General features: G+C 35.7%; 1 protein-coding gene across 1 annotated transcript; it reads right to left on the minus strand.

The window, feature by feature from the left end:
* Window positions 1–1640: 1640 nt before the first annotated feature.
* LOC126699242 (protein ECERIFERUM 2) lies at window positions 1641–6212 on the minus strand. Its single transcript, XM_050396950.1, has 2 exons — window positions 5729–6212; window positions 1641–2694 (listed from the first exon to the last, which is right to left on the minus strand). The coding sequence occupies exons 1-2, from the start codon at window positions 6137–6139 to the stop codon at window positions 1816–1818; spliced, it is 1290 nt and encodes a 429-aa protein (XP_050252907.1). The 5' UTR covers window positions 6140–6212; the 3' UTR covers window positions 1641–1815.
* Between the last annotated feature and the right edge of the window lie 15097 nt (window positions 6213–21309).

Below are 21309 nucleotides of genomic sequence, written 5' to 3' on the forward strand. Positions count from 1 at the left end.
TTTTTTTTTTTTTTTTTTACAGTATATTCTCAAAACTTTCAATCAGAGAATAATCACTGTTCGCACTTAGTGGGCCCACGAAAGGGTAAAGTGCTAGCCCAGAAAATTCTTTTCAAAGTGTAGGTAGTAGGACTCGAACTGGGGAGCGCATTTAGTCGAGCCCAGTACAAGCACCTTGAGGCTGAGAGCCCAACCAACTCAACCAACCCCCTGGACTAGGCTTTCCCTTTCTCATTAGTTTCCTTTTACCTCAATGAATGCCTTCATCATACCAACATTAATGGATGGAAATCTTGTTAGAATTGAAAAATTCTTAAGGTATATTTGGTAACAGTTTTTTTTTTATTATTGTTTTCAAAAATTGTTTTTTATTTTTGAGACTAAAAAACTTGTTTAGTAATTCAAAATGGACAGAAAACAAAAATTGTTCTCAAAATTTAATTTGTGAAGGAAATTGAAAACATGCAAAATATTGTTTTCAGTTTCTAATTTTTAAAAGTCAATGAAAAAAAGTATTTAATTTAATGAATCTGTCTTATTTAATAAGTTAACATTATAATTTAAATCCTAGTAACAACATATTTTAGTATTTTTTTTTTTCAAAAAACTATCTTTTCAATTTTAACTAACCAAACATGTTTTTTATTTCAAAAATACAAGAAAATTGTTTTTTCTTTATATTCCCCAAAATAAGTTTTTAAAAATAAAAAATAAAAACTGTTACTAAACATAACTTTAGTATTCTTGGAGCACGAAAAAATGATATTTCTTTCTCTCACATTTATGGTAAACTCCACTATGAATTTAATGAGTGAGTCCCACCATGAATGTAAAAGGAAAGAATACCATTCTCCGTACTCCGAAAGTACCTAAAAATTACTCATCAGAATTGCGCAATTAAATATGTTTGGGTCCTTTAATAATAAAAAAATGGCTTCTAATATACAACACATTTTTACTTGGAAATACTACCCTATGCTTATGGCTCCTCCTATGGAGGAAGCGAAAACCCCTCAGTCTATAGATGGGCTATCTATAACGTCTTAAAATGTACATTTATTATATATTTATTTGGGATTATCTTCTTATTAATATGCTTAATTTATATAATTAAGTAAGTAATAATAATAATAATTTGCATTAGTCACTATTATTTATTTTTATATAATTTATTGAATAAAATGTCATTCATGGTGTATAATTTTTTATTTTCAAAAAAATTATATTACATGAGTGTGTGGAACGAGTAAAGGAGAAAGGGGGTTAAACTTGAATTAAAGAGAACCTAAATGGCCATTAATATCATGCTTAAATGTTTAAGGAGGTGCAGCTAAAGCACTTGGGGAATATACCATGATTGGAATGTTCAAATTAAGGATAGAAATAAAAAAGACACAATTTGAAAAAAAAAAAAAAAAAAAAAAAAGAGAGAGAAAGAAGAAGAAGAAGAAGAGATTTGACCATTAATTAGTATTTTGGGCAATAGTCTATCCAGTTCTTAGAACTCAATCACGAGTTATGATATCAAATACCTCTTTTCATGCGATACAATACCATACATGTGAATAATGCCCATTAGTCTATTGAGATCCATCATATAGTTTGTGACTGATTTATTACAGTGCTGTTACTAACATAACTCAAGAACAATATAGTTGTTATTTCAAAAATCAAATAGAAGCACAACACGTTATCTAACAATAAATAAATAAAAAATTGCAGCACACCTATTAGGTTCTTTGCTTACAGTCATCCATAGAATCCAGTTTCTCAAACTTCTAACCATGTGTATCTTTATTTTCTTGCGTTTATATTTCAAATGATATTCCAATCCCTTTCAAGCTTACATTTGAGCAGAGAAATTTGATTTTCAGGCAGAACCACAGTCACCACGAGTCCATTTCCACAATCACCATCCCCTTCGCAATTTATAGGCCCTGGAAGCACCAAAACTGCCCCTTCATCACCAACCCCATTTATTACATAGTTTGCAAAAATGGGTCTATGTCCATTTATTTCCAAGCCATAAAGCTTAGCCTCTTCCAAATTTAACAGTGTCAAGTTTGCACCATATACTATGCAATCAATTTCTCCATTTTCATTCTCTACCATTTCTTCAATCAAACTATTCTCACCCACTCTCTTCTCAGCTATTAGCTTTACCACCTGCCACAAATCATCTTTGACCCCAGATAAATCTGCTTCAACTATGCTTATAACCATGCCATTACTTGGAAATTCATTTTTCCAATTGGGTTTTTGGTTTGAACAAATTGTGACAGTACTTGGACCTGTCTCTTCCCTAATGTCACATAAATATTTCCATATTACAGCAGAGATAACATCGAAATGTGATACTTTGGCTGCTTGGTACTCTCTTGCACAAATTTTTGTTACCATATGGTGAAGTTGTTTTTCATGGACTTGGAAATAGTATGTTTCCAATTTACAATTAGTAGTAGTTTTCCAGAAATCTCCTTGTGGGTCGACACTTCTGATAGAAGTTGCTTTCTTGCGAGTTGAAGGTGGGAGTTCGGACTTACCTGGATTTGCCACGTGGAGACATTTTGGTGGCTCGTTACCAGAGATGAACTGGCCCAACACATTGATGAAATTAGCGGCTGAGAATGCATCTCCAAGAACATGGGCCCAGCTGAGTCCCATACACATTCCTCCACATTTGAACCAAGTGAACTGATTGCAATTTACATGCCATGACCACACGAAAATAGCAATTAACAATTAAGATTTTACCAAACAAGGGAGGGATTTAATTCATTTAAGAGAATAATAATAATAATAATAAAGAATTGAAAGGGAAAGAGGACTTATATTTCCACGTGAAACAAATTGAAAGGTAGGCAAGCTCCTACAAATTCCTATCATCCTATATATAAGTCTAGATTTTAAATATATTTTATAATAAATTTTACAATTTTTGAGGCCATAAGTTTTTAACAAAAAAATGATATGATAGTGTTTGTGATAGACTCATAAGAGAATCAATAATATTTTGTCAACTCACAGTTATGAAATTTATTATGGTAAAATTTGTATCAGTAGCTTTCCTAAGTTATGAAATTTATGAAAAAAAAAACATCACTTTGATAAGTAAAAGCCCATGCAAACCGTTACACACATGAGTGACATGACACAACACTACTAAAAAAAAAAAAAAATCATATTATTGTTGAGTGAACTGCGAAGCATACAATCATGGAGTACTTTAAATACTTCCCGTCAAAATAAATAAAATCATGGAGTACTTTACATCGTTTACAACTACCTAACCCTCTTGAGGTAGATTATGGAACATTATGAATTTTTTTAGTATTTTTCAAAAAAATATCCAGAGTTTTAATTTTTAGTATTTAAGAAAATAAATAAATAAAAGAATGCCTTAAGTGTAATAATTAAGGTGCATTAAATGTTTTATTAAATAATATTTTTATACATTTAAAAAAAAAAAAAAAAGAGTTCAACGGTATACATATGACCAAAAAAATAAATAAATAAATAAATAAAACACACTTAACTTTAATCATTAATAAGTATATTTTTATTTAAAAAATATGTATTATAGCTCACAATTTAACATTTATTAATCTTGTAATCTATGCCAAAACATTATGTTGTATGAAGCATCCAATGGAAAGTATTGTACAGTTATAGTCACTTAAGGGTCTGTTTGAATACTGCTTATTGTTGAAAACTGAAACTAAAAATACTGTAATAAAATAATTTTTAAATGTGTAAATAATATCGTAAGATCCAATTTTAAAGAAAAATTTACTGAAATTCGTATTTACGGACTTATAAACAATGCATGGGACCTATAGACAAAAAAAAAAAAACACAGACGCACATTTCTTTTCCTTTTAGTCGCAATCCAAACTCAACATTTAACTCTCCTAAGTCCCAACGTTAACTACGAGGTGGCCACCAACACAAAACATGGAAAGGACCTTGTTGTAGCTGTAATGGTTTGCATTTTATGAATGGTTTTTTAGATGTGTAATGATGAGATCATAATTTTTTATGAGTAATGTATGACCCGTTATTTTTATTGTACAATTTATGACTTATCATGAATAAAGTTATGGTAAAAATTATGATCTTAACATTTTTCTTATTTAATGAGTTTTATTAATAGATATTTTAAAGTTAATTGTTAATAAATTATTTTATAAAAATTTTGTTACTATTTTTATGGAAAGTATAAAAAAAATTTCTTATAATAGTCCAATGAGGTCAATTCATTCGCCAACATTTTTACTTTTACAGGTATACAGGCATGATGAATGAATATGCATTGAATGGTATAGGTGGGTTTCATTTCCTAATTAACCAATATGGTGGCCGGAAAAGGCTATAATAAATGAATCTATTGAATGCTTTCACATTCGTTGTCTATATTCTATATGCTAACCTACGGTTACTCCACATATATATATATATATATATATATGCTAACATAAGAAAAATAATATAAATTTATATGTATTTGTGTTAATTTTTATATTATTTGATGAGGGTAAATATATCTATCTATTATATATTATATAATAAGAATATAATAGTCAATTTATATAAATTATATTTTATATTTTCTCATTTTTTTTCTCCAATCAAATTAAAGAGTTTTCTATTCTTCTATTTTTTCACCTCTCCAACTAAATACACATGAGGAAAAACTAAATTTTTTCTATTTTCTCACTTTTCCATCATTTCACTTATTTTTCATCCTCCCACTTTTCCACTTCTTCAACCAAACGGATCTTAAAGACTTATTTGGATTGAGAGGGAGGGAGGAAGAGTGGAGGAGAGTAGAGTAAAATTGGTTAAAAATAAGCTAATTTTGGACCAAATCTATTCTACTCTATTTTACTTCCCTCAATCCAAATAGACAATAAGGGTTTACATAATTCTATTGAATATATATATATATATATATATATAAGATGTGTATTTTTATATGCTAATTAACTTACACATGAGATGCTTTTGATTTTTTTTTTTTTTATCAAATCTGTATGACAAGAATTTCTTTCAATTCTTTACGTAGTGATTCATAAAATTATTTGTGTGATTTTATTAATAGTCATGTGGTGGGTTGAATTTTTTTCCCCTTTAAACTAGTTTGGAGGTAGACTTTTATTTTTCCATGCTAAATGATCAATTTTATTAGTTTCAATATATGAGTTTGTTTCCGGACTTATTTTGTTAAAATATAATTATACCTAAACAAATATGATGTTTAAAAAATTTATATCCAAGAAAATAACAAAATGAACTCATGGAAGTAAGCTTATCCAACCTATTTGGAAGGAGAAATTATTAGGTCTATCAGGAGGACTGCTAACGTGGTCCTCCATGACCTCTCAACCAATAAAATGCTGTTATTTATTCAAATGTGATATCATCTGGTAATTTTTATTTTTTATTTTTTGTGCTGATTAAGAAGTTCACACATACATTTGCATAAATGACATCATCTTATTGGTCAGGTAGGACCAAATCAGCAACCCTCCCGATATAAATAATAATTTCTCGTTTGGAAGAGCTTATTTTTCACGGTCTGTTGGATTCAAAAATTAAATTGAACTTAATTTTAAAAAGTAAAACTTTGAAAATTTGCTCATAAGTTCATGCAATAAACTGAAAAAGTTGGAAACAAGTTCGAGCAACTAGAGTAAAGCAAATGACCAAAAGAGTTAAGAGGTGGTACCTGTATAAAGACGAGAGGTGAGAAACCAAGATCAGGACCAAGAGCTTGATGATAAGCAAGACCATGATGAAATGAATGATCCTCCATGGCTAAAGCTTCATCAATGGTTTTGTCACTCTTTGCCTCAACAATTCTCACACCACTGTCGTTGCACTTGATGAAAGGCCTGCCTGTTTCTGATCTCCTAACCCTCCCTGATGCTGTGAAATAAAGGTCAAGCCATGGGAACATGGGTTTCTTAAAGTCCTGTATTGAGAGCCCTTGGACTGCCTCACTTGTAAAGAAATAAACCCCATGAATGTAATGGAGCTTCATGACCAAGTCCATGTTTGTGAGCTCATGAACATTGTTCTCATCACTTATGGTGGCTGGCACCACAGTCGATAACCTAATGTTAGAAACCATTCCCATGTCCCTGGTTTTTTTTTAGGATGTCTTTTGGAGTTAGGACGAGGGTCTAATAATGCAAAAATTATATCTGGTAACCGACATATAGGTTACCATATATGCCAAGTATCACACACACACCGTTGGACCCGCCAATGTGGGTGTGACCGGGCTAATAATGGTTTTTTTTTTTTTTTTGGGTGGGGGGCAAATAATAATGGGCTGTAAATAAAGATAGATAGTTGGCAGATACATTAATTAGCTATGTACCTATTGGTTATCGTTTTCAGTATCTTAAATTCTTAATAGTAGTGCCCTCAAAATAGTCTTTATACAGTTACACGGCCATATTAGGTACTAACACTATTTAGCAAAAAAAATTAGAAATCTATCATTATTTTAGAAATATGTAAAAATTTACCACTTTTTTGAAATTGAAGTTTCAAAAACTCGAGTTCTTTGAAAAAATGTATTCTAAAAAATTTTGAAAATTTTTTATGGTACTCGAGTTGAGTTTATGGTACTCAAGTACCATAAAAAAATTTTAAAATTTTTCCATGGTACTCGAGCTCCATAAACTCGAGTACCCAAAAAGTGGTACATCCATACATATTTTCGAAACAATAATAAATTGCAACATAATTTGTAAAAAGGTGCTATTTGACTACATTCGCTGCCATATTACATACCCTTATTTTTTGTTCCTCTTTTTCTAATGAAGTAAATCAATTTGTGCACGTATGCAAGTTGAGGATGATCATGATATGATATTGTATTTTTCTTATAGGACAATAATATTGTATTGGTGGGAGGTTAGCATGGCTGCTCTAGGAGTGGTCATTAAGAAACTTAAATGATACAAAATCTAATAATAAGAGAACTTCATACATATATTAAAAAAAAAAAAACACGCGCGCGCGCGCACACACACACACACACACACACACACACACACACATGCAAATGCATAAAATCTTACAATTTCTTTTTGCAAACTTTTTTATTTTAAAATCATTACATGATAGTCTCATTATCAATATTGCAAGTTACATCTCTTCAAAAGTTTAGTTAAATAAAATTTCTCTTGGAATTTTTATTTTTATTTGTAAGGATCTAATATATTGTTAAGGGGACTACAGTTTAAGAAAAAATTTGGCTACAAACTTAGTTGTAGTCACTCTCACTAAATGAATTAACATTGTTACATATTTTGAAAATCTAATCAATGAATTGCATGTTCTCTATGTTCTTAAAATGCATCAAAATTTCATGCCAATCGGATGTTATTTACCATTTGATCTATAAAATTATTTTTATGTATAATTTTAGACTACAAAACTCGAAATTTAAATATTTAGTTAACGATATAGCTATTGATCTTTTATCTTCTTGAAATTTTGCAAGTATGGAGGATTAAGAAGAAAATGTAATTAAATAGTAGATTTGTTAAAATTCACATTCAATAAAAAAAAAATATATATATATATATATATATTGAATAGAGTCGTAGCCTTAGTCTACAATCAAGTTTGTTGCCAAATTTTGTCCAAAATTTAATTATGTTGGGCCTAAAAAAAATTTAGGGTGGTCACAAAGTTTTTTTTAAAGATAAAAAAAAAATCATAAATTTTTAAAATTTATACATAATAATTGGTTTTTTTTTTTTTTTTTTTCTTCAGGTCAAGGTGGTTTTGTGACGACCCTAAACTCTATGTAGAGCCACCCCTAGAGGAAAGGAACCTTGGTATTTGTTTGGTTGGAGTAATTTAAGGAAGATGGAAAAGGAGAGATATTTTGGTGGGGTCTAGTTGCGTTAACTCTCTAGCTAGCAAATACCAATCCCCTCAATTTGGAGAGAAAATGAAGATGAAGGAGGTAGATGAAAAATGATTCATACATATTGTATACATTTTGTCTTTGTTCTTTTCATTTTATTTTTCAAACGGAAGGTTTTTTTTTTTTTTTTTTTTTTTTTTTTTTTTTTTTTAAACCTTCTTATAAACAATTAAAATTTTTGTTTTTTATGTAATAGGGTGAAGATACTTAATTTATACGAATTACATTTTCTATCATCTTTTTTTTTCTCAGCCAAACAAAGGAGTTTTTCATCCCTACGCTATTTCATCCTCCCAACTAAGCACACATAAGAAAAAACCAAAAATTTTCTAACCTCTCACTTTTTCATTCCCAACTAAACAAAACCTTAAAGTCTAAAGAGTAATATGCATAGTTGTCAACAAGGTCTTAAAATTATAGCCCCACCAATTTTTGGGTTGAAGTAAAAAATAGAGAATAAAAAACCAAAATGACTTTTAAGTTTTGACATGACATTAATCTATATCTATATATATAATAGGGAAAAATTTAGGTACAGTACTAAAACCCTACCAATTTTTGGGTTGAAGTGAAAAATAGAGAATAAACAACCAAAATGACTTTTGAGTTTTGAGTTTTGACATGGCATTAATCTATATCTATATCTATATATATATATATATATAATAGGGTAAAATTTAGGTATAGTACTTAGATGCTGTTCCTTAAGTTTCCCTTTTAAGATTTTGCCGTGTGAATTTTTCCTTATGGGATGGAAGTGTATTTTTTAGTTAAGTAGCCACATGGTTGAATCTTAAGAGTGGAACTTACTGAACAACACCTAAGGTACTGACGTATTATACCTAAGTTTTGTCCTATATAATAATAAGTAAAGTTGAGAGAAACTCAAATTAGAATTCCAAATTGGAGTTCCAATTTTGTGCCATGTGTCCTAAATTATTTATTTTTAAAGAGTTTTAATTCTTAATTTTAGAATCAAATGTGGGACCACATCATAAACATTCATTTAAGTGAGTTACTAAGTACAAAAACCAAAGAGTCTAGAATAAATGATTTGTTAAAAATAAATAAATAAATAAAAAGAAGTGCTTCACAATAAATTTTTTTTTTGAAATGGACAATTTACATTTTATACCTAATAATTTCCTTACAATTTTTTTTTTAAAAGTTAACAAAATATAAAAATGACTATCAATAGTATTTAAATTATATATATAGAAATTATATCATGCATCTTATTATATATTTGTAAGTGTATCCATGTGTGCGCACCAAAGACGAGGTTATTGGATTGAACCTCAATTGGACTCACAACTTATTTGTATGGTGAGTTTGGGTATTCTACTTTGGGTCGTTCTAGATTTTGAGACTTAATGAGATCACTTTTCTCTCTTTCTCTGTGTTTCTTTCTCTAGACTCTCTTTCTCTCTCTCTTTCACTCCTCAAAATTCCATCCCCTTTCCATTCTTTAGCTACTCCTATTTATAGCCAATTATTTATAGCCAATTATTAGTGGGGAGGATTATCATTACCTTTAAAACTAGTGCAATGAGAGGTCCAATGTCGTTAATTGTAAGTGGGTGTTTAGGTGTGAGTGGCTTTGGAAATGGTTCCCACTGCAGCAAATGTGCTCGGCGGCGAAGTTTCCTAAGGCACTGCCGGGCACACACAGGGTGGTGTGAACGAAAATCTGCATATTGCTCGGGGACAACTTGCCGAGCAATATGCGAGCTGGAATTGGCTGTCTGTTTCTCTGGCATTTGAACAACACCCAGCTTGGGCTCGTAGCTTTTGTGGGCTCGACTTGGGATCCCGAGCAGAGCAGAGGTTGGGCCCCTGGGTCATACTATTCATCCATGGCCCAAAACCCAAATGGACTTGGATGTGAGGGGCCGTACACCATGCATATGCATGGGGTTACAAATTAGTTCTAAAAATAAAATCCAACAGTGAAATAGACATGAATAATTGGGCATTCAAATGCAATTAATGTTTCAATCAATTTTAAGGAAAATTTTCAAGTTAAATTATTTTCAACTTATTCAATTAAGGCAAATTACAATTTATCCACATATGGTTTGGTTGAAATTTAAGTTGGCTACCTGTGGTTTAAAATTTGACTCTTTACTCACTCGAGGTTTGATCGAAATTTAAGTTGCCTACTTGTGGTTTGAAGATGTGGTTTAACCACAAGTAGACAACTTAAATTCTAGTCAAACCACAAGTGGGTAAGTTGTAATTTGCCCTTCAATTAGTGTACAAATTTTAGCATTTTTTATTGGAATAACGCAATGAGTCCAAATCTTCCGTCTCATTCTTTATGCTCCATTTTATATTCCACCAATCAAAATATGCCACATGTATACTGTATTTAATTCGTATCTAATTTTAAACATTTTTTACTTCAACTTCCTAAAATAAATAAAACTTCCAATAACCCAAACCATCCCACCGGTCCTCCACCACATCCCACCAGCCACACCACCAGTCCTCCACATCCCCCACCAATTAGCACCACCCTTTCCTAGCGCCACCAGTAACAACATCAACACTGCACTGCCACCATGACTGGGTACCAACCATGGATTTGAAGAATAAATGGCATTCATGGGTACCCACTAACAAGACATCATAAACCAATTCCAATCATGGATTTAAAGACAAGGAGGCAGTGGTTGACGGTCGTTGATGAAGTCTTCGATCTCTTCCCTATGGCACCGACAAAGAGTGGTGGGGGTGTGACCATGTGTTGGTTTTTTTTTTTTTTTAGTAGTAACTGACCAGCATTGGTGGGTGGCTAGCAAATGGTGGTTGTTGGCCGTTGATGATGTCAATGATCTACTCTTGGTGGCGCCGGCGAAAGCTGATGGTGGTAGTAAAGGACTTGTGGTGTGGCTGGTGGGATGTGGTGGAGGACCGATGAGATGGTTTGAGTTGTTAGAAGTTTTATTTATTTTAGGAAGTTGAAGTAAAAAATGCTTAAAATTAGATATAAAAGAAATATAGTGTACATGTGGCAAAGTTTTATTGGTGGAGTATAAAGTGGAGCATAAAGAATAACACAGAAGATTTGGACTCTAATGCAATAGTTATAACAATGAGTAGGGCTGTACACGGGTCGGGCCGGGTCTGTTTTGGACCCAGCCCGGACCCGACTAGCCGGCGTCAGGTGGAAGGCGGAGGGACCCAAAACCGACTGCCAGCGTCACTCGGTCGAGTCGGTTTTGGGTTCGGGTGGTGTTCGGGTCGGTTCGGTCATTTGAAAGAGTCGTCGGATCCTACAAACATCGCCAGAATCTTCAAAAATTCGTCGGAATCTGCAAAAACCCAGTAGATCTGCACCAAAAATCGTCGATATCAGCCTGGATCTCCTCGAATCTCACATATGGTCGAGATCTCGCTTGGATCTCCTCGAATCTCGCCGGATCTCACCAAATCTCGCTTGGATCTCCTTGAATGTTGCCGGATCTCACCAAATCTTGGTTGGATCTCCCTGCATATCGCTGGATTTGTATATAACGTCAGTCGGGTTGGGTGGCTCGGGTTTTGGAGAAGAAAACCCGCCACTCGACCTGCCGGCGTCGGGTCTTGGGCGTGGAAACCTGTCACCAACTGTCGGAGTGGTCGGTTCGGGCGGGTTGCTCGGGTTGGTCGGTTTCCGGGTTGGGTTGGACACCCCTAACAATGAGAGAGGGGAATGAGGATTTAAAAGTTTTAAACTGTGGATGCTTCCATTAAAAACATAATATATATATATATAAATATATATATATATATATATATATATCAATTTAGCTATAAGATTGACTTCTTTAGATGCAATTGTATCTTTGTCCGATTTATTTTTTAATCTAATAATCCAATAAAATAAACTCTCCCATTTCCATATGATCAATAGCTGAAAGCTGAAACTAATGTTATGGCTATGGATACATCAAGAACCAAAAACTCGTAAAAAGGTCTTACCTACCTACCGCTCAATATGAAATTGTGGAACAAAATCATATCTGAAAGAAGTATTTCCCGTGCTGGTTATGGTTGGGAGTTACATTACTGATGAGTATGTACCTAAAAATAAAGTCTTAGAAGTAAGAACAAACATTTGGACACATATTTTGCCACAACTTACTTCAATATCAACTAGTAATTAGAGTGCTTTAAGTTGTGGAGCGATGTGTAATGATGTAATCCAATCCCCAATTGACAAGTCATGATAGTTTTTTTGGCATCAGTTTTTTAAAACTTCACTTTTTTCCATTTTTTCTCACATTTTTTAAGGTACAAGTATACTTTAGTAATTTTTGAATTGCAAAACAAATTCAAATCCGAAATAAGTATTTCCCATGTTGGTTATTGTTGGGAGTTACAATGCTAACGAGATTGTACCAAAAAAATAAAGTCTAAGAGTCTGTTTGGGAACAACTTATTTAGCTAAAACTAAAATTTTTTTGCTAAAAGTACTGTAGATAAAGCTAAAAAGTAGTTGAAATAGTACAGTAGGATCCATGAATAGCATCAAAAAGTACAATGTGACCCATGAATAGTAGCAAAAATAAGTTAAATAGTAAAAAAATCTAGCTTTTTATCCTGATACCAAACGCAACCTAAGAACACACATTTTGCCACAATTTACTTGGTGAAAGGTTTTGCTGCATAATGGCCCTTAGACACGTATTGCTTTCTTTCTTTTTTTTGCTACATAACCCATTATGCAACAATTGTTGCATACTAGTATGGAGCAAAAACTTTCCCATTTACTTGACTATCAACTAGTGATTAGAGTGTTTTAATTTGTGGAGCCATGTGTAATGATGCAATTCAATTGTGAATTGATAAGTCGTGACAGTTTGTTTGACACCAGCTTATTAAACCCTCAATTTTTCCTATTTTTTTCTCACTTTTTTCAAGGTTTAAATATATTTTAATACATTTTCAATAAAAAAAATTTCAACAAAAAACTAGATAATTTGTTCCCAAACAGACACAAAAGTATGTGCCTAGTCTTAGAATTCTTTCATCATACAGACCCTATCTTGGATGTTGTGATACTGACCCTTTCTTCACACTCAAGTGAAGCTGGGAGTTCCACTTGATCGCATCTAGCTAGTTAGTTCCATTGATGACTACATGATATGGCGACTTGATCAGGCATCTGGTAGCCTTGGATCGGTGGTACTCCTTAGTCACTTTAGTGTCACCAAGGGCTCTCTCTGGGACTACACCAGTTTTTAAATTGGTTGTAGCCCATTTTTTTCGTGTGGTGACTGAATGGATCAAGAAGTAGTGAATGGTTTGGAAAAGTTAAAGCTCACAAAGGAAGAAGAGGAGGATATTGTTATTGCAAATATTAGTAGCTCTGAAATCTTTGAAGAATGCTCTTTGAGCTTATTTAGGCGTTTACTTTCAGATCGTCATCAAAATCTAAGAGCTTTAAAGAATACTTTAAAGGCAGCATGGAAGATAGGTTTTGATTTGAGGATTGTGGAGGTGAGGAATAATCTTTTACGATTTAAATTCAATTCAAGATGTCAGTTAGAGTGGGTTGAAAAAAGTGGTCCTTGGAATTTTGACAACAACCTTCTCCTTCTTTGTCGGTGGAGGAAAGGTTTAACATAAAAAAATATCAATTTCTCCCACTCTCCTTTCTGGGTGCAGATTTGGGGCTTACCATTTGAGAATATGACTGAAGAAATTGGGAAGGATATTGGTGGTAAGATTGGAAGGGTGCTAGAAGTTGACAAGCAGGCTATGCAAGCGGATCAAGCTAAGTTTTTAAGAATACGGGTGGAGGTTCCGATTGATAAACCTCTTCGTAGGGGGGGGGGGTATGTTAAGAATGAAGAAGGTGGAAGATATTGGGTTGATTTTAGGTATGAGAGACTCCCTAATTTTTGTTACATTTGTGGCATTCTTGGGCATGATGAAAAGCATTGCCAAGCAAGTCCAATGGAGCAACGATTAGGGAGGCAATATAGTGAATGGTTGAAGGCTAGTGGAGTTAAAAAAAATGGAGGTGATAACGATAAGTTGAAGATGCAGTCGGAGGCTAAAAAAGGGAGCTTGCCATCTATGGTGGTGGATGGCGGGGATGGTGAAGAGATCGGGGCTGTAAGGAGGAGCTCGCCTGCTGTGGTGGTGGCCAGTGGAGCTAATGAAGTGAGTGGCTCGATTGTCATGATGGATGCAGCTCCCTTGGGCATGGTGGAAGGTTCTGCCATGTCAACTCATAGGGAAATGGGAAGGTAAATCAGATGGGAAGATAGTGTACCAGAAGCTTCGGGTAAGGGGCTGGAAAGGACAGCACATGAGGAGCAAAATGGTGCTAGAACTGGTGTAGTTAGGAATGAATTGCATGGGAATGAGGTGAGTAAGGAAGTAGTTGAAAAGAGGTGTAGGCTGGCTATTAAAGAGGCTAAAATGTTAAGCCCAATAGGGCCAAAAGGAAAAGGAGGCTTAAGTGAGGAAAGGGAATGTGGGCCGGTTATAAGAGAAGCTGACGTTTTAAGCCCTTTAAGGCTGAAAGAAAAAGAAAGCTCATGTGAGGAACGGTGTAGACAGCTACAAGGCCAAGGCCGGTTGTGTAAAAAAGTAGTTAGAGGTAAAATTAAAAGCATGGTAAGGGAAAAAGGAAAGGCCCAAAGTGTTAAGAAGTCTGAGCAAGCCCGAGAGGTAAGTAAAAAAAGAAAAATTAATGATGAAATGTTATTTATCTGTGATGATAGAGTTCAAAAATGTTTTTGTGAGGAGAAACATGAAGGAGGGGTAAATTCTTTTGCTAAAACGACGGTGACTGTTGAGCAGCACTGCCTGGACCAATGATTACATTAGGATGGAACTGTCGGGGGCTTAGGAACCCCTAGTCAGTTCGAGTGTTGCACGAACTCGTGCAACGTTGGAAGCCCAAAATTGTCTTCTTGATGGAGACAAAGATGAAGAAATATCAGATGGAAAAAGAGAAATTTAAAATTGGTTTGTTGAATGGTCTAATTGTTCCTAGCGTGGGGAGGAGTGGGGGATTAGCTATGTTATGGAGTAGGAACATAAAAGTGGAAGTTCAAGGGTATTCAGGAAATTACATCGATGCAATTGTGACTGACCCGGAATCAGGTTTTAAGTGGCGCATCACGGGTTTCTACGAAAATCCTAAAACTCATCGTAGAAAGGAATCGTGGGATCTTTTAAGAAGCCTTAGCCAAAAGTATCAACTACCCTGGCTATGCTTTGGTGATTTTAATGAAATTGTGTCGGTGGAAGAGAAATCTGGTGGGGTGCAAAGGTCTTAAAAACAGATGGATGATTTTAGAGAAGCAATACACCATTGCAGGTTCAAGGATCTTGGTTATTGTGGTCCTGAGTTTACTTGGTGTAATATGCAAGAGGGTGAGAGTAGAATGTACTTAAGATTGGATCGAGTTTTGGCTACTCCTGATTGGGTTGATCATTACAAAGATATAAAAGTACATCATTTGGTAGAATCCACATCTGACCACTACGCTTTGCTCATATCTGAAGCTACTGTTGTTCAAAAGTATCCCAATTAACGTAGATTTCAATTTGAAGCTATGTGGACAAGAATGGAGGAATGCAAAGATATTATCCAAGAAGTCTGGGATGACAGCTAAGTATTAAATTCTCCTATTAGGATAGTTGCTAGATTGAGTTGTTGTGCTAAAAATCTCTCTAGATGGAACAAAATGGTGTTTGGGCAAATTCCAAAGCAAATTAAAAAGAAAAGGGAGACTCTCAGTACTCTGGTTTGTAGAGATAAAGATGGCAACTTGGGAAGTGAGATTTATATGATAAGAAAGGAGATTAATGAGTTATTGGATAGTGAAGAAATTATGTGGCATCAGAGATCGAAGGTGCAATGGTTAGATCTTGGGGATTGAAATACAAAATACTTCCACACTAGGGCTTCAGATTGGAGAAGGAGAAATACTATCAACAATATTATGGATGAAAATGGAAATTGGCATGATTCTATTGATGGTATTACAGAGGTGGCTGTGTCATATTTTAAGAATCTGTATTCCACTTCTTATCCGACTCACATTTCAGAAGTCCTTGATACTATCCCAACTAGTGTCACTAAGGATATGAATCAGCTCCTTATTCAAGAGTTCACAAGGGAGGAAGTTGAGGCAGCTCTAAAACAGATGCATCCAACAAAAGCCCTAGGTCCGGATGGTATGTCTGCTATTTTCTTTCAAAAATATTGGGGTATTGTTGGTAATGATGTCATATACATGGTCTTAAATGTGCTTAACTCTAATATGTCCATGGTAGAGATTAATAGAACAAACATCACTCTGGTGCCAAAAATAAAAAACCCCACAAAAATGACAGACTTTAGACCTATTAGTCGTTGTAATGTTGTTTATAAACTCAAATCAAAAGTGTTAGCCAATCGTCTTAAAATAATCCTTCCTCAGATTATATCAGAAAATCAGAGTGCGTTTCTCTCTAGGGGACTAATTACTGATAATGTGCTTGTAGCTTTTGAACTTATGCACTATTTAGAACATAAGAAGGATGGAGGAGAGGGTGTTATGGCAATAAAGTTGGATATGAGTAAAGCATATGATAGGGTGAAGTGGGGTTTTATTAAACAAGTAATGGACAAAATGGGCTTCCATGAAAAATGGATAAAGTTGATCATGCATTGCATCGCTTCTATATCTTATTCTATCCTTGCTAATGGTGTTGCTTATGGTAGTATTATTCCTACGAGGGGTCTTCGTCAAGGAGACCCAATTTCACGTTATATATTTCTGTTGTGTGCAGATGGTTTTTCCTCCCTTATTAATAATGCTGCCAGGAATCAAAGAATTAGTGGAGTATCAATATGTAGGGTTGTCCCAAGATCACACATCTGTTTTTTGCAGATGACAGTCTGTTGTTTTGTAAAGCAAATAGTCAAGAATGCCAAAATCTTATTGATATTCTCCAGCTATATGAAGCTGCATCGGGTTAGAAAATCAATGCGGATAAATCTTCAGTCTTTTTCAGTAACAATACCCCGGATGATAGAAGATGTAAAGTGCTGAATATGTTGGGTCCAATGCAAGATACCCGACATAAAAAATACCTTGGCTTACCCTCAATCATTGGCAAGTCAAAAGTTGAAATATTTGCAGAAATCAAAGAGAGGGTGGAGAAAAAATTATCGGGGTAGAAGGAGAAAATGCTATCAGTGGGTGGCTGAGAGATCCTTATTAAAGTTGTTGCTCAAGCAATTCCAACATACACTATGAGTTGCTTCCAGATCCCAAAGAGTCTTTGTGATGAGATTGAAGGAATGATAAGAAAGTTTTGGTGGGGTCAAAGGGGTCAAGAATCAAAAATTGCTTGGGTTAGTTGGAAGAAAATGTGTAAGTCCAAGCTGAATGGAGGAATGGGGTTTAAAAATTTACAGGCTTTCAACCTTGCTATGCTAGCTAAGCAAGGTTGGAGGTTGATTTCGAATCCTAACTCTCTGGTGGCCCAAATCTATAAAGCGAGATATTATCTGCATGGTGATGTGTTTAAAGAAAAATTTGGATCCAGCCCTCCCTATGCTTGGAGGAGCATCTTCAATGAGCTGGAAGTTGTGAAAAGAGGTACCCGATGGCGAGTTGGCAATGGCGGTAGGATTTATATTTGGGAGGATAAGTGGCTACCTACTCCAACAACATACAAAGTAATCTCCCCCACGCACCCCCCCCCCCCCACCCCCCCACCCCCCCACAAAAAAAGCATTTTAATGATTATACTAGGATCTCAGCGCTGATTTATAGAGACACGAGGAGGTGGAAAAGTGATGTAGTAAGATCTTTGTTCTTGCCTTTTGAAGCAAGGACTATCCTGAATATTCCCCTCATCCACAGCCTTCCAGAAGACCAAATCATATGGGTGGGTAATAAAAAGGGAAAATTCAGTGTAAAAAGTGCTTATTATATTGTGGTTGGGGTGCTAGATACAATGAAGGAAGGTGAAAGTTCTTTGGGTGATTCTAGGAGTCCTCTTTGGAAGAAACTATGGCACTTAAACATTCCTCCCAAGGTACGTATCTTTGCTTGGAAAATGTGTATGAATGCTCTTCCTTCTTTTGTGAACTTGCAAAGAAGGGGTGTTAATCTTTGTGATATTTGTCCGGCTTGTGGGAAGGAGCCTGAATCGAATTTCCATGTTTTTGTTAAGTGTGAAGTGACTAGGAGAGTGTGGAGTTGTTGGGTAGATAGTCCTGTTAATTTGCTGAATGTAAATATGGATATTATAGATATTGCTATGAAAATTGTTGAATCAAGTACATCCCGTGACTTGGAGGTTTTCTTTGGGGTTGCATAGGCAATATGGTATAATAGGAATAAAATAGTGCATAAAGCCTCAAGTTAGTATCTTGATCAGATTTGGTGTTTTGCTAAAAAATATATTCTTGAGTTCAAAAGCGCCTCAATAGCTTGCTCTCAAGGCTTGGCTCGGACAGAAGGCAAGTGGACAGTGCCTCCTCCAAGATTTTTCAAGATCAATGTTAATGGTGCCACATCTGAAAATGAAAGGAACTCAAGTGTAGGAGTAGTTATAAGGGATTTAGCTGGTAATGTTCATATTGCTTGTAAATATCTTCAGGGTCAATATTCGGTGGAGGAAGTTGAAGCGCTGGCTATGGAGTGTGGTCTAATTCTTGCCAAAGAGTAAAAGCTATCTCATATCATCTTGGAATCTGATACATTAACAGCTGTTACTAGTGTCACAGCAGTTGAAACAAATGGCTGTCTTGGTCATGTGTATCAGGGGATTTGTAGTTTGTTGTCTTCGTTTAGTAGTTGGAATATCAAGCATGTGAAAAGAGATTACAATAGGGCAGCTCATGAGCTTGTGCAGTATGCGAGGCAGAAGGAAGAGTCTCGTGTCTGGAAGGGAGTTTGTCCTCTTATGGTGGTTCACGTAATTCAGGAAGATGGTGTGTAGTTTGTTCTGTGTTCTTTTGGCTTTGTTGTACTCTCTTTTCTATTTGGCAATGAGATTCTAGTTATTTTGCTATAAAAAAAAAAAAAAAAAAGTTGATTTTTTTGCTAAACAAATTAATTGTTGATTGCAAGGTCTAAAATGCTACCTGTAGGCACACGATTTGCGTTGAACCGCAGTTGAGTTGGGTTCACACGTAAATGGGCCCATACAATATCATTTGTAGAGAGTGGGATCGAAAGGCTAAGTCATGTTTACCCGGCGGTGTTTTTGTTAAGTTGTTCATGCATGATTTAGGGGTATTCACCCTTTTGGCCATTTTCTCTTGAAGGATCTGCCCTTTCTCTCCGGAAGGGCCCCCTACTTTAGGTTGCATATTTTCCTTTTATATTAGCATGCATTCAATTTCCTTCGTCCACGTGTAGGGTCGAACTTTCCAAGACTGATACTTGTCCCATCAGTTTCAGACCCGAGTTGTTGGGGAGTGGTTGAGTAGGCTAAAGAAACACGACTCTGTCAGAGGCAAAGCTCTGTCTAGGGCAGGTAGTATAGGCAGCCTTTCCTAGATATTTTAGATTTCTTACAAGATTATCCCTATACAGCTTTTACCCCTTTCCTTAGTGTAGCTCTGGGCCAGCCGAGGGCTGTACCCTCCTCGGCGGCTTCTCTGGCCCATTGATGCTTTGCGTTATTGGGCTTGGAATACTATCTTCTTAGGCTTGGGCCTTAAGTTTTCCTGTGAACAGGTGGATCTGGCCCATCTGTTGTCAGGCCCCATAATAGCCCCTCAAGACCATGCTGTCCGACCCCTTGGTTGGATAGGAGGGTTTTGATAATACCGAGCATTTATAGCGGCTCATTAAATTCGGCCCTTGATCAACGTCGGCGACTTTTCACCTCCCCAAGGAATGCGTCGGTCTACGAGATGTTTCCCTCGATTTGCGCGTGATGCGTTTATACCGTTTGGTTATTCGTAGTGTGCCTTTAATATCTTCCTTTTACGAGGCCTCCCAAATCAAGCGGTTACTGATAACGTGGAGGAACGAAACGGACGCACATTTATTTGGGGGATTTCTTGGGATATCAGAGCGCGTTACGTGCCCTTGTCCCCTTCCCCTATATAAAGAGAGAGGACAAAAGGTAATTCTCTTATATCTGAATCCCCCAGGTTCTTCTCAGAATTCACTTCCTCCATCCGGTTACTTAATATTCAATAATTCATCCCCCACAGTAATCCGCCATGAACAAAGCCTTCCTTTCCCAGAAACGTCATGTCCTAACAAAACTTGAGATGGCTCGGTCGGGGCAAGGATGGCGGAGGCTCGAGATTTGCCTCCCCATTCTTTTAGCCAAAATTCGAAGCAGGGACTCGTCATACCCCATTTCTGGTGTGACTGAGTCAAAAACCTCCCTTGTCATCTCCATCCGCTCTCTCATGAGCATACCTAATATGGCTCCCCTTCTCCCTCTTTTGCTCCTTTTACTTTCTTTTCATTGCTTCCCTCTTCTTGTCCTCCTTCCCGCTCATGTCCTCCATCTTCTTTTTCCCTTGCATTCTTCAGTGACAAGAGCTTGCTGAAGTGCTTCCATGTGTTCCAATTCTTCTTCCTTCTCCTTCATTATTTTTGTATAAGGTTCTTCTCCTGATATGAGCAGTACTGAGGCAAAGGTTTCAGAGAGATTTTGAAGGCGATTCCAGAAGACACCTGGCGGTTTACTTATCTGTATTACGGATGTTATTACTGCTTCGGCAGTTCATTTTTGTATAGGCTTGTGTAAGCCCTTCCTTGTACGTTGTAATAATAACTTTTTATATCAATAAAAGTTACTGTTATTCTTATTTCACATGTTCTGTTTATATGTTTTTAATAAATTTGCAAGTTCTGCTCGGCACAGTAGTATAGCATTTGAACCAATGACAACGAAGGCCAAAATACTTGCTAATAAAAAGACGCCATAATAACTTTAACAAAATTATTATTCGACATAACAATCCGACCAGTGAGGAACGAGACTTACCTTAATATTAGTCGCGATGGGGACTGAGTGCTTGATAAGGTGTAAGAAGTGATTGTCTGAGGACATGTCACCCTTTCAATGAGCAATTTCCTTAGGCTAACGATCATCGGTTCATTACGCCATATTCTTAACACACTGGCCTTGACCTTTCCCAGTATTTAAGCCGAGAAACTTCTCCATCCGAGTAGTTGATTTATCAGTAGGCCTGAGTCCGAGGACTTCGCACAGCCAGGGTTTTGTTCGGGAGTTATACTTTTTCTTTAAGGTGCTCGGTTTCCCCATAGGCTTAAGTCCGAGGACCATGCAAGTCCTAGGTTCTGTCCAAGACTCTGAGTTCAGCTTCCCCCTTTCATAAGGCATTTCCCCAGGCGCCGAGCAGGGGTTGTCCTCGG

Source organism: Quercus robur, chromosome 9 (genome assembly GCF_932294415.1).
Source record: "Quercus robur chromosome 9, dhQueRobu3.1, whole genome shotgun sequence".
NCBI lineage: Eukaryota > Viridiplantae > Streptophyta > Magnoliopsida > Fagales > Fagaceae > Quercus > Quercus robur.